The following is a 13,525-nucleotide window of genomic DNA, read 5'->3' on the forward strand; positions in this document are numbered from 1 at the left end:
AATGTTAAGGTTGAATTGTGTTGCATGAAAAGCAAGGGCTGTGTATTTCAAGATTAGATTGTAATCTTATCTGCAAGTAAGCAGAGGTAGTCTGATTTAAATACTGTAAATCTTTAAGATGGAAGGCTTAACAAACTAATGTTTTGCTAATGAGACCAATAAATATGTATTTCTTAGAAGGTGGTGAGCTCCAGTCATAACCAGGCCAAGGGACAGCACTTGGTTATACTACATAACTGTTCTGTGATACTGGGCAAATTGCTTGTCCTCATTTACCACTTGTGGATCAGTGCAAATCAGCCTGAAGGAATCTGTCTCCTCAGCCTCAAATCTTAAAAGCCATGAAGTTTGTATTGCTCTTGGTTAGCAAGCTGTGGCTAGTGTATAAAACTCTATTAGGTTAATGTGTTAAAGTCACCAAATTGGTCTTGATGACAAACGAACTATAGCACCAGCAGTAGAAGTGCACTCCTCACTGGTTCCAAGCCCATTGTAAAAATAGAGAACTTAAAAGAATTTTTTGGGTCTAACACCGAAAGCTTCCAGAGTATCTTCAAAAAGTACTTTGGCAAGTGAAGCACTGACAGTTAATTTTTTATCTATTGCTCAGTGAAGAACACTGTAAAGCTGCCACAAGCTATACTGTCTTTCTAGACAGTACCTTTACTAATAGCTAGTAACTGTCTTTCTAGACAGTAACTTTACCAAGCTGCTTTTTGTGACTTATTGGAAAATTACCAGGCTACCTAATGAGAAAAATGTAATGGTATACAAGCTTTCTCATCACTCCTTGTCAGTCTGCTGTGCTTTCATTGCAGCTGACTTCAACAAGTAGATGAAAACCTGATCTAAGACAACTTCAGAAGATAAGAAATAAATGATAGCTGTCTTGGTTTCTGAAGATGGAAGTAGTCATTGTTTTTGGTCAGGTTTTATCTGATTTGTTGAAGTTTTGGAGAAAAGCAAACTTACCTATGTTGTAACCCACAGGACAGTACTCACTGCAAGGGGCATTAACTGACAGCTCATAGCCAGACACTTGGGTGGGTGATGTCCATGTGAATGGGGAATAGCTGTGCTTAACTTCCGTGTGACTGTTTCAGGGTTTTCCTCACCTGTTGTATTTTGTGAGTAAGACTGAAAGCAAGCTTGGGCTCTGAGGAATCCCAGCAGCTAGAGGACTGGAAACTGCTGTCAGGAGTGGGAACACAGTCGGCATGCCTTGAATGTCCCAACCGTATCTCAAGCTACCTTCTGGCTTTGCAGGTGTTTTGCAGAAGGGAACGGGGATGTTACCATGCCACAGTCCATTCCCCAAAGACTCTGGTTTGTGCAAAAGGGTGGAGGGGGAATCTCTGTCTCTGTAGCAGGATTATTTGACCTTATACACAGTAATCCCAGGCCTGCCTCCACTTGATCCCAATTTCGATGTCCTAGACAGCCTACAGACACAAGCAGCTACAGACATCACTACACTGGTTATAAATGATTCATTCACATCTAGCAACAATCCACATACTTTAATAAATGAAAATGAATGCAACTAGGCAATGCCAAAAGCTCAGGCTCTTGGGATGAATGGGTTGTGGAGCAGTGCAGATGTGTATGCTTGCCACAGGAGCCTGCGAGCCTTGCACCTGCCTCTCTGGTGGTGCTTGTGGTGTGGCATTTCAATCTGGCCTCTGTACGAACTTTATCGCTTGACGCACTCAGCTGAGAGCTGAGGGGCATATTTAAACAATGCAGGATGCCATAAAGCAACAAGTCAACAGATGAGAGCAACACAAGCCCTTTATTCTTTCTGGCTGTTGGAAAGCCCACTTGTGCAGTTGCCCAGACAGTGGTGACTCTAATTGTTCACTCAGCTGTGCTGAGAAGCCAGTGACTATGACTTCTGTTTGTCTGAAATGAGTTCATGTTTTTTTAGCATAGCTCTCTGACATCAGTGCAGATGGTGATTTCAGCAGGGATATAATAGCTATATAGGCAGAGGCAGTTCTTTCTCTGTTCATGCTTTGTGAATTAAATTCTCATATGAAAAGACTAAATAGTTCTGCATGGGTGGGCAAATATGCCTTCCTGGGGTCATGGTTGAAAGCTATATGATGCAGGAATACAACACCAGTAGCAGGAATATCACTGGAAATCCCCTATTGCTTCTCCGGCACATGTTCAATTTTTTTTCTCCCTTGTTACATAGCTTTCATGTTTAGGTTTGACCCAGATATCATAAGAAGCTAGAGGATTAATCAGAAATAAATTAGATCTGGTTGTGCAATGCTTAGGTCTTCCTATTCTATGGATTCAGACATCTGAATGAAGGTTGACTGCCAAAAAAAGTGCATATCCTGTCTCTCTGTCTGCCCTGCTGGTCTGGGCAGTTCTGTTGTGTTTTTTGAAACAGCAGTTAGGGAAGTCAAGGTTCCTTTTATTTCTAACCATGCAACAATTTCTATAAATAAGTTTAAAAATTATTGCAAGAAGAAAAAATGCATGTCTTGATGCAACCTTGACCTGTTGTTTCTGCTCTAATATCCTTGCAAATGCATTTTCAGTGTTTTTGTCCTTCCTCTTGCTGCCAACCTCCCCTTGTTGAGCTCTGCTACTGCAGGATTCCTTCCTTCATGTTAGGTATTTGGTAGTTAAAGACATCTCTGTAGGGATGTGAGACTTCAAAAATTTGAGTTAATTGCTTGCTTTGATATGATTATCCAAACAGGATATATATCCAATCTAAGAACTTCTGACATGCAATTGGAATCATATTTTCTCTCAAGCTTTCTCTGGAATCAAGTAATCCTGTCAGCCTGAAAGTTTGTATTAGTAGTAATGAGATTCTAATGTCAGGAACAGGACCAGACAGTAAAGAAGAATAACAGCAACAATTGGGATATGGATCCTGGGCACAAGACCTTAAACAATGAACTAAAACAGTTGGATATTAGCAGAAATTATTTGGCTTTGCAGTAGAGTCTAACAACATCATGATTGTGTGTAATGCCTTGAGTTCTGTATGTAGAACATTTTAGCTGCATGTCTGGTTTATGTATGTATTAAAATCAATTTATAGCAGCACATGCAGGCAAAATAAATCTGATTTTTCTCAAGCATGAAAGTTCTAATAAATATTTCACTGCATATCATACATGTATAAAAATGAAAAAAGACTAACTGTATGTGGTTAAAGATGGATGTCACTTTCCTGTGCAGTTCTGGAAACCAACTTAGGAGCAGTTTCCTGAGGTCTTCTGGGTTTTTTAGGGAGTTATTTTATCTATTAGCACGTGGCATTATGTAACTTCGTAAAATGTGCAGAAACTATGATTGTTCTTTGAAACTATGCTTATTATTTGACTCTGTAATTTTTATGTTGTTTTTTGGAAGAGGAAATACAAAGATGTTATAGTGGTTTTAAGTTATCTTGGTAAAATTGTGTGCGTACAATGAACTATAAAAAAAGTACACTTTGTACAATTTAGCTGCTGTAGGATAATATATAGGAAAGGCAGTTCTGCTGTGCATGCTTTGAATATATGCTCTTAAAAAGTGCAAGAAAGTTTTTAGATTTTACTTTTAAATAAAAAAGATGATAAATTAGTAATGCACATAGATTACTTTAATAATATTTAAAGCAAATATGATAAGTTACTATAAATCTGAGCAAACTGAAGGTGATTATGACCAAGAATTACTTAAAGGAATTTATAATTTATTCTGTCATGATAATTATTTTCTTCCACAAGTAAGAAATCCCCTTAGCTTGTGTTCTTCATGTTGATGGTGATGAACAAGCTGCATTTTCTCATCCTGGTTCTGGTGCATCTGACCAAGCCTTGAGCTGACATAAGTGCAGTTGTCAACAAGGGCTGGCTGTGGGCCAGATCAGCACAAGTGTAATGCTGTGGAATAATAAAACTGTTGTGCTCAGAGTCAGTGGCACCATGAGGTATGTAGAACAGCCTTTGCTGTTTATATGGTGTTTCAGTCCTTCTTCTTGCAAGTTAATGTCACTTATGTCATCTGGTAGGGGAAAACAAATAGTCTTTGTAGGTGATAGGATTTTTCAGATATATCATTCTAATTGTCTGTCAGAACTATGGGCCTGGCATCAGTTCAGCACTTGGCTGTGTCGTGAACAGTGGAGAAGTCAGTGGATGCCCAGCCCTTATGCTCAATTACTATTTTGCTTGACTTTTCTGTTCTTGGAAATCAAGAAGGTATTTGAGCTTCGTAGGCATATTTCAAGTTTTGAGTGTGACCCATGCTTTGAGGTGAGAAGGAATTGGTGTTTTCCTGTGGTTTTCAGGCTCCGTGCTGTAAAGCCAAAACATTATCAGCATCATGAATTTGGCATGTTGCCAGGTTTGAGAGATGGGCCCCAAGGCTCATTAAGCATTAAGGTTTAGGTTCATGTGAGGACATTTGAAATAGTTTTATATGAATACAGAGTCCTTAATCTGTAAGTTTTATCGCTGTTTCATAATGAAGAGCTATTTATTAATACAGTTTAGATGAGGGGCCAAAGGTAGCATAAACCGTAATGCTAAGCCTGTGATGAGAAGAGGGGAATAGACAGTGAGGGGCATGCTTAAACAGGCAGAATGACCTCTCCTTGTATTTATGTTTAAAAATGCAAAAATGCATATTTGCAGACTGAATAGTAGAGCTTTTTCACTAATGCTTGGTTATTGACAGGGCAGGAGACTGTGGAGCACTGATCCACTCAAAAGGAGTGTTGCTGAAATGCAAGGCAAAGTAATCCTGTGAGAAGTTTCAGCTTTTCAAGAGTGTATGTTTAAGAAAGCATATTTAGCAGTTTTGGAATGCACATCCATGGCCATTGCTACTTAGTGTAAAAACTATGCATGAATTGTAAATTTATAGGGGCATGAGATGCTCTTCACATCATCAGTCCTTGTGATTGAAAGTTGTATATAAACAGCTTGGGAAGTTACTTTCTTCCCTGTTGCCTTTCTTGAGCTGTTTGCAAGGCCTCTATTTTGTTCATAGTTTTAGTTTTTGGCAGAGCAAGACTAATGCAGTCCAGTGTTTGGAATATTGTTCTCTCAATACTACATATTTGCATAGGTCTTTATTAACGTTTTACATATTAGACTGGACAGTGAGCCCTTCATAAGACAAAGGCAGTTCTGTCCTTCTTGTTAAAAAAACACCTTGTTCATCTGATTCTAAATAAATGATGTCAGGGCCATCATTAGCAATCACTCAAGAATGTTTTCCCAAAAATATTTTTGTGACCTCAGGAACATGTTTATATTTTGAAACTTCTTAGCCATGTCTTTTGCAACAAAATATTTTGACTTTTCACTATTCACTGTTTCAAGGTGATTTGTTCATCTTTAAGACTAATAGTGGGTTTTTCTGTCCTTTTAAAATATTTGGGGGCATTTTGGAGCTGCTACTAGACCATGAGTTAAAAATATGTGGATACTGAAGCTGTCCAGGCTAATAATTATCAAGTGCTGAAAGACTGCTTGTTTGAATGTAAGTCTGTAAAACTTGATTTGAAGAGAGAAATCTCTCTGTGAAGGTTTACTGTGGATAGAATTTCCTGAATTCTCAAATATGAAATGCCCTTTGACTTTTAGATCAGATCATTAGTCAGCTTTTCTTTTTAGGAATATGATCTGTTACTTGAGCAAAGAGCTCTGTTGGATACCTCTCCCTCCAACCTGCATTGATCTGTGAACACACATCACTTCAGCCTTTCTTTTCTTCTTATTCTCTGAAAATGCTTCTCTTCCATTTCCTCCTAGAACTGAGGTATTTTTGGAGGCTGGGTTTTGGCAGCCATCCTCTGAATATTTTTGTAACTGACGCTTTCTTGCAAGAATTTAATGGGCAGTTTATAGGTGCTTTTCATTAGATCTTTTATCAACTGTTGCCTGAAACGTCTTCTCTTCCTGGCAGAAGTTTTTCAAATTCTTAACTCATGATAAAAAACCCCAGGAAGGTCTAATAAATTAGTCACACAGTGGCTAGCACTGATTTCAGCTTGTCCAGCTATGGAGATACCTTATCTCCTGGAATGCCAAGCCTTGGGGACAGCATGAGTAGAGCATTGATTCCTCCTGAAGCTATGAGAGCTGGTTTTTATCAGGGGAAGGAAGTGACCTAGCATCTCCCTATGCTGGGACTAGAGAGCTTTCCACTTCCATCATGCCCTGTTGTTTCTATAAGGTGGCAGGCCGGGTCTAAGGTTTTAGCTCCTATGCAGTGTCTTACTGTGCACCAAGCCAGCTCCTGGCACAGGGGAAATGGAGGATGAGTGACTGGTTGCTCCAGGGGAGATTTAGATCGGATATTAGAAAAAATTTTCTCGCCGAAAAGGTTGTAAGGCATTGGACCAGGCTGCCCAGGAAGTGATTGGGTTACCATCCCCAGCAGTGCTGACTTAACAGCTGGACTTGGTCATCTTTGAGGTCTTTTCCAACCTTGATTACTCTATGTTAGACCGAAAATTGGAAGAGAACTTTGAGAAGAACAAAGGGTTGTTCTGACTCAGCCCAGGTGCATAAGTGCTAGAGGTGGTGAGCAGAAATCCCCACAGAAAGCTTGAAGGGTCTGAGAGTGGGTCATGCATGCATGTAGAGACTTGGGTTTTGTGCATGGAGCCTGAAAATTCGTAGTTGTATCCTGGTTTGGATTACTGATTTTTGGGTGTTTGATGGGATTGTTTGGCTCAAAATGTGCGAAGGATTAGGATTAGGACTGGGGAAGAGGGCACAGGCTGGAGCTGTAGATGCCAGAGGAAGATATGTGGTGCAGGTTTTCTCTCCTGAAAACTCTTTAACTAGGACATGGCTGGGGACAGAAGGCCCAGGGCAGGCAAATCCTTTGGTTAGGATTGGTGGGGCAAGAACGCGTGGGACTGCAGTTGTCAGGGGCTTCTAGGAGAAGGTGCGAGTGAGTGGATTTTGTTCAGACTGCAGAGTCTGTCCCTTGGGCAATGGCCAAGGATCTTGTGCCAGGTCCCCAATGCAAAATGGTGATCTGTCTTGTTTGCTCAGTATTTCAACAGAAACCCACAGAGCTGATAAAACTTTACATACCAAGACATGTGCTCTATGAAAGTCTAAATTGGCACAGAAAATTTAGTTTGTGTATAGAGGCCTATGGCAGAAGAGGTATATTTAGTGGATTTTTGAGAAGTTGGGATGGACACTAACTGTGAGAGTGAGGGCGTCCATTGAGACCCTGCACAAACAGCACAACTTTTCAGCTGGCTTGGTAGCAGAGCAAGCTTAAACCACTCAAAGTTTTGGCATCTGGATTGTTGCTCTAGATGAGGCAATAAGTCAGAAGCAGACAGTCTGCTCTGGAAGAAACCTCCCTTTGACATATTCTGCAGCAAGCAAGTCCTGGGGGGTTTGGTGCCAGACTGCTTAGAAATGCTTCTAATAGGAGAGAAACTTTTTAATAATAATTTTAATTCCTTCCTCAGGGTTTTCCATCTTGCCCCATCCTATTTCCTCTCTTTTCAGCCTCCAAATGGTGACCTAAAATGTTGTTTGTTCTCTACTCCTTTCCTTCCTCTCAATTTATCCTTCTCCTGTATTTCACAGGGAAGTCTGTACAAGCCATTTTGAAGATTTATTTAGAATGGGTTTTGGCATTTGAGGTTTCCAATAAGAACTCTTTATTTTGCTTTCTATTATTGCCTATGACTTTTAATCTGCACCTGCAATATTGGTTATGGTGCTGATGCATTCATGTTTGAGTAATAAAGAAAATGGGATGCTTTAGCTAATACATTCTTTTTTTCCTGAAACTGAATAGGCAGACTGAGGATTAAAACCACAAGAGAGCTACAGTATTTGGAAAGAAGTCCTCTGGCAAAAAAAAATTTATATCTTAAATTGCCTGGTGTAGCAACTAAATGGAAAATAGTAGTTTTATAAAGTTGCTGCTCTGTGAGGTTAAAAAGTACCATAGTATCTTCTGGGGGAAAAAAAAAAGTAATTCTTTTTCCATTTGTGAAATAAAATAATGGTTCTAGAGGATAGGCAGTTCTTTTATTGGTGTTCTCTTAATCTAATGGGGAAAAGTGATTTTTTTTGTAAATAAAAGTATAATAATTCATTTGGTTTTAGGACATTGCTGTTAGATTCTACCTTAAGCAGAAGAGGAATAGTACAGCCATCTCTATGAGCTTGGGTTACAGAGTTTTTAACTTCAAGAATATTTAAAAAATACCCCCAACTCCCAAAGGTATCATTCCTATCTGTTTTGATGCTACTCCCAATGGAGAATGGTGTTGGAGATGTGGGAACTTCAAGAATGTAATAACATGCATACAATTTTGGACAAGTGGAACAAAAGCTTTGCTAACTATGATTATAGGAAAGTAAGAATCTTCCACTCTGCCCCCTGTTGTGGCCAAGTGATTGCAGAAACCCAACCTATAAACTGTTTCAGGGAGACACAAAGGGAAAGAGGTGAGGAAAAGTGATCACTTCAATGTTCATAAAGCCAGATGTTCACTACAGGAGGGATGAAAACCTTCATGAACTTGTAAACTGCCACAGTCCTAAGGAATCAAGCAACAAATAATGTGCCACAGTGTAGAGATGGCTCTTGGTGGAGCTCTGAGCAGTGGCACACTGCCTGTTATCCTAACTCAGAAGTAGGAAGCTGAAAACCATCACAGACTGTTAGCTTTAGTTGAAAGAAATATTCTTCTCATTTGGATAAACTTTTCAGGAGCACCTCTGAAATATTAAATATGAATAATTTTACTACCACAACAAGCTGCCAGAGGAGTCTTCTCTTGAATGGAGACCATGTCAGCCCAAAATGAGGTTCCTCTGTTCCATGGAGCTATTCTAATTTTCAGAGAGTTTTAAATTTAAACAGACATCATTTTTTCCCTTCAAAGGTCTTGAATTGATGATTTTCTTCCCAGTGGATGGAACTGGTTGAATTTTTCTTTGGATAAGAAGCATTATGGTTTTCTCTTGGGGGAAGGGTGGTGAAGACACAGTGTTTGTTGCAACAGGATTTTACAATTAAAATTCCCCACTTTTAGAGGCTTGGTCATTTTTTTGAGTATTGTAACAATGAGCCATGTCAGCACATCTCATAGCATGCTCATGGGTGGTGAGGAACTTGGATTTGGAGAGTTGCTAATCTTTAGACGCTGAACAGTGTTCAGCTGTGGTATCACTGGTGTTTTCATGATGAGATGGGAGGTTTATGAATTCCCTTTTTATTTGTCTTCTCTCATTTATGATTTATGGGGCCCTCCGTTCAACACAATATATGGAAGAATGGCATTTAATTTCAAGTTTAAGATGAAAAAAAATAGACAGGCCACCCATAAAGTGTACATCCTTTCTCACTTTCCTGCAGTGCAGAAACTGCCATAGCTGGATGCCTTCTAGGTTTCTGCTCTCAGGCCCTTCTAGGCATGATCTGCCTGTACACAGGTAAGGCAGGCTGATGTGTCAAAATTCACCCAGAGTCTGTCTGAGTCACTGATGTGATCTAGATCAATTTAGAATTTAAAATAAATACTATTGCGTTACTGTGCTGTGGATATTCTCCATTTCAGTGATCAAATTTGGGTGTCCATATATGTTTTCAGAAAGGAGAAAGGGGAGATTCTTTTTTTTCTAGTCACACTGAAATCCTTATATACTGGGGGAAAATGTTTGATAATTTGGATTTTATGACTTTCCACTCATAAAATATTCCTTTCTCATAACAGGTTGCTGAATGCGATAAAGCCAGGGTTGGTAAAAAAGATCAACAGACTGCCGACCCCCATTGCAGGTTTGGTGAGTATATCAAATGGAGGAAAATGTTTCAGTCCTGCTTTTTGCACCTTGACATTGACTATGGGATTCACAAAGCAGTTATTTTTGTAATTTGAACTCTTCTAGCCTAGTAAACTCAGACAGTCCCTCTGAAATTGGAATGCTCTGTGTAGTCACCTTAAGACCTTTCAGTCTTTTTTTTCCAGAAGTAGGCAGTATTCAAGTGTCAGGGACATTTTTAGAGGAAGATAATCTTCTTGGTTATATATCACCTCTCAGTTGTGGCACTAGCTTTAGAAAAACTGGAATGCATGCATTAGAAGCCACCACCACAAAAAGATAGTTTTTGGAAAGGAAGAAAACTGTACTTGTATATTTTGTCTCATTTTCCCTTTCCCCAGAGTACCATAGTCTGCAGAAAACATTCATTCTGGGATTATCTGGGGAGCTGTTTCATGTTGACTTTAAGGGCAGACCAAAGTTTGTCCAGACTCTGTTGTAAGCAAGGAAGACCACAGAGGATGTGCTGACAGCTCATGGGCTGCCAGGAGCGCTGGGTGCTCAGGGGGTCCCCTCAAGTGGTGGCACAATCCTGTGCTTGCTGGTGGGGCAGAAGGTGGGAGTGGGTCTAAAAGGATTAGGCACATAGAAATATGGCTGTATTGATTTTACCTTCAACTGTAATTGGGAATAAAGTGTCCTTGAGCACGTGGAAGGTGGCCATCATCTATTTAGACTCATCATGTGCGTACGTGGTTCCTTTGTGTTCTGGCAGTGTTCTTATTGCGGCCTATACAAGGTTCAGAATATATTACTTGTTGATACTAGCTGAAGTTGAGGTTTCTTTGTATAAACAACACTAAAAAGTTTCAGTGTATCAGAAACCATGTTACATTTGCTCTTAAATTAGCTCTACAATGCTGTTGCATAGCCTTTGAGGCTGGGTCTAACATGTAGATTGACAAGGCTATTTCTGCATGAATACTGCCTGGTAGAATCTCATTTTTGATCCCCACCACCCTTTCTCTGAAGTTTCCTTGAGTGCCTTTCTTTTGCCTCTAAAACCCATCTAGTTTCATTCCTTTGCTGTCCTATTTGAAAGGAATATTTGACATAAACAGCTGAAAAAAGTACCAGTAGTGCAGTTTTCTTTTCCTTGGCTCGCTTTCAGGAAAGACTCAATTTTTGTTATGACTGTTTTAAGAAGATGATATTGAATTACATTGGGTTTTTTCCTTATTCATATGTAAAATCCCAATGGTAAGGTGGTTATAGTAGGAAGGACATAGAAAAAAGTCATTATGTGTGTGTATTTTTCTCATTCCTTGAGATGGAGCTCTGTTGCAAGATGTGTATCTTCAAAGCATCATAAAAAAAGAAGTTTTCAGGCTACTAATTATACAGTAAATCTTTTTTTTTGTGTTGTAAAGTCACTTTATTACCTCTGTACCGGTGTCCTCTGATTTCCTTTAGTAACTACTTTTCTAAGTATTTTTTCCTAATAAAAAATTAGGCTATTTTAAAAGTTCACTGTTTGAGTTATTGAACATTACCAATGAATGTTTTAATGTACTGTTCTGTGAATGAATTGCTCCAAACAAAGCAATCAAAATTTCCCCTTGCTTTCCAAGATATCTGGTTCCATACCTGCTGACTTTTGTTGCCATTTGTAGTTGCAGTGGTGAGTAAGTGGCTGCTTTAAGGACTGCATGTGAATTAAAAGGATCAAGTATTCTATCTAGTCTGTTATGCTTATTTATGGTGTATTATTTAAAAGTACAGCCATCAGGGGTATATTTGAGCACAGGGTGTATCCTTTTCTTTTCACTAACCTGTACCATGCCTATGTATCTGAAAAAGAAGTTAAAATATTGACACTAAGGTCCAGAAGCAGTTATACCTCCCAGGTAGTATGACCCTACATGTGAGACATTCCCTTATTAGTTGCCAATTTTTCTTTATTATCTTAGTTTTGGTTGGCTTGACATACTAAATAGTTACTTCTTTCCAGTTATTTCACCCCAGTGAGTGTGATTTCCTCAGGTACAAGTAGAAATTCTGTGAAAGCTTCAGTACCTTTTCTTCCTTGCATGAGATACATGCTTTTAAATCCTAGATTCTGCTTCTGCCTAAAAAGTGTAACTGAGTTACTGTAACAGAATTCATTTCTTTCCTGTATCTGATAGAATAAGTTTTTATTTCACTAGAAGAGACAATAGGTATGTTTTCTTTTATACACAGTAGGAGCAAAAACTTATGAGTAATTGTGGAGTATTCAAAGTGCCTTTTGTTTCATCCTCAACCTCTAGAGACACAAACAGTTGTATATTATGTAGCTCTACAAAATGTCTATTTGACTCTAATTCTCCAATGATAGTCTATTTTTCTCCTTTGTTATGGTAAGGAAAAATTAGGAAGTGTCCTTTATGGAAGGAAAATAACAGTAAACTTGAAGCCCATATCAGACACATGCTGAGGTGTTCACTTTGAAGTATTATCAGGTGTAACAATTTTGCCTATGTTTCATGTTTGAGTGACTTCTCACAACACTTCTGTAAGTATTATGTATAACTGGTTCAGTGTTGACAGACTGAATTCTTCAAATCTTTCCTGGCATTTAAAACTAGATGAATCTGCAGTTACTCTGAAATTCTGACCAGTGACTTGCTCATGTATTTTAAGAGGGAATAATTTATTTGCAGATCTTGCAGACCAGAACACCAGTCATTTAAGTAAAATTTATCAGTTATCGTGCTGTGGTGTTAAAGTAAGAACTCAAGGATCTGAACACCACCATACTTAGCACAGGCTGTATAAATACACAAAGATGATCTTTGTCTAGTTGCAAGTCTAAGTCAGGATGTGGATTGTATGCAGCATTACATATAGAATTACATATGTTCAGCTTGGCAGGCTTGTTTGTAACTTGCTTTGATCTCCAGAAGTGCCGACTGCTTCTGTTATCACAGCAGAAATGATACATTGCTTTAATGAAAGAAAATGTAGGACCACAGCTTTGGTATTCATACTGACAGTATTAAATCTGATGAAGTGTTTTCTCATTCTTGTTCAGTATTCATTAATCCTGAAAGCTTATGCTCCCACCAAAAAGCAAATTCACAAAGCATTTAAAGAACATATTAGGCTTAGGTAGGAGTAGCAGAAGAAATTTTCTCATGTGAAAAAATTGATACTGAGCATCTTTGTTCTAAGACTGTCAGGTTTCTAGAACCATCATTTAATGTATTTATTTGTAGAAGGCTGGAGAAGTATTTTGACTAAGTATTAAAAAAACATCGGGAGCTGCAGAAGACTTGCAAAGGTGTATTAGAGTACAATGAATATAATACAACTTTTACAAAACCAGCAAATTTTTTGAGTGAGTTGCTGTTGGTTTCTTTCATTTTGTATGACATTCACAGTGAATACAACTAATGTTTAAGGTTTCTATTAATTGTAATTTTGTACCTCTAGACCTTATTATCTATTCTATGAAAAATTACCAGCATCGCCGTAGATAAGGTTTGCTCTATAATACTAACTACTGTATGTTGACTTTATTTTTCCCTTAAAAAGATTCCAGCTTTTGCTTCCTGTCCCTGAATAATGTCACTCTGTGAGAAAATAAAAGGCTTCTGCCTTATCTTTTGTTTGACAGGATTTAGGGGAGTTTATAGCATTACTTCAGTTCCTTGAACAATCCCCACAGGAGCTCAGACACTTACTTCAGAGGCTGTGTGAACGAT

The 13,525-nt window shown here is 38.7% G+C and overlaps 1 protein-coding gene across 4 annotated transcripts in view; it reads left to right on the forward strand.

The window, feature by feature from the left end:
- Positions 1–13,525, forward strand: part of LIMCH1 (LIM and calponin homology domains 1) — a 176,195-nt gene that overhangs the window by 69,874 nt on the left and 92,796 nt on the right. For all 4 annotated transcript variants that reach the window (XM_054294608.1, XM_054294605.1, XM_054294606.1 and 1 more), the window contains exon 3: positions 9,731–9,800. In XM_054294608.1, coding sequence (XP_054150583.1) covers positions 9,731–9,800 — 70 coding nt within the window. The remainder of the gene's footprint in view (positions 1–9,730; positions 9,801–13,525) is intronic.

The sequence above is a fragment of the Melozone crissalis genome, unplaced genomic scaffold, assembly GCF_028551555.1.
Source record: "Melozone crissalis strain CALT ecotype California unplaced genomic scaffold, PUWL_Pcris_2 ptg000006l_1, whole genome shotgun sequence".
Classification (NCBI taxonomy): domain Eukaryota; kingdom Metazoa; phylum Chordata; class Aves; order Passeriformes; family Passerellidae; genus Melozone; species Melozone crissalis.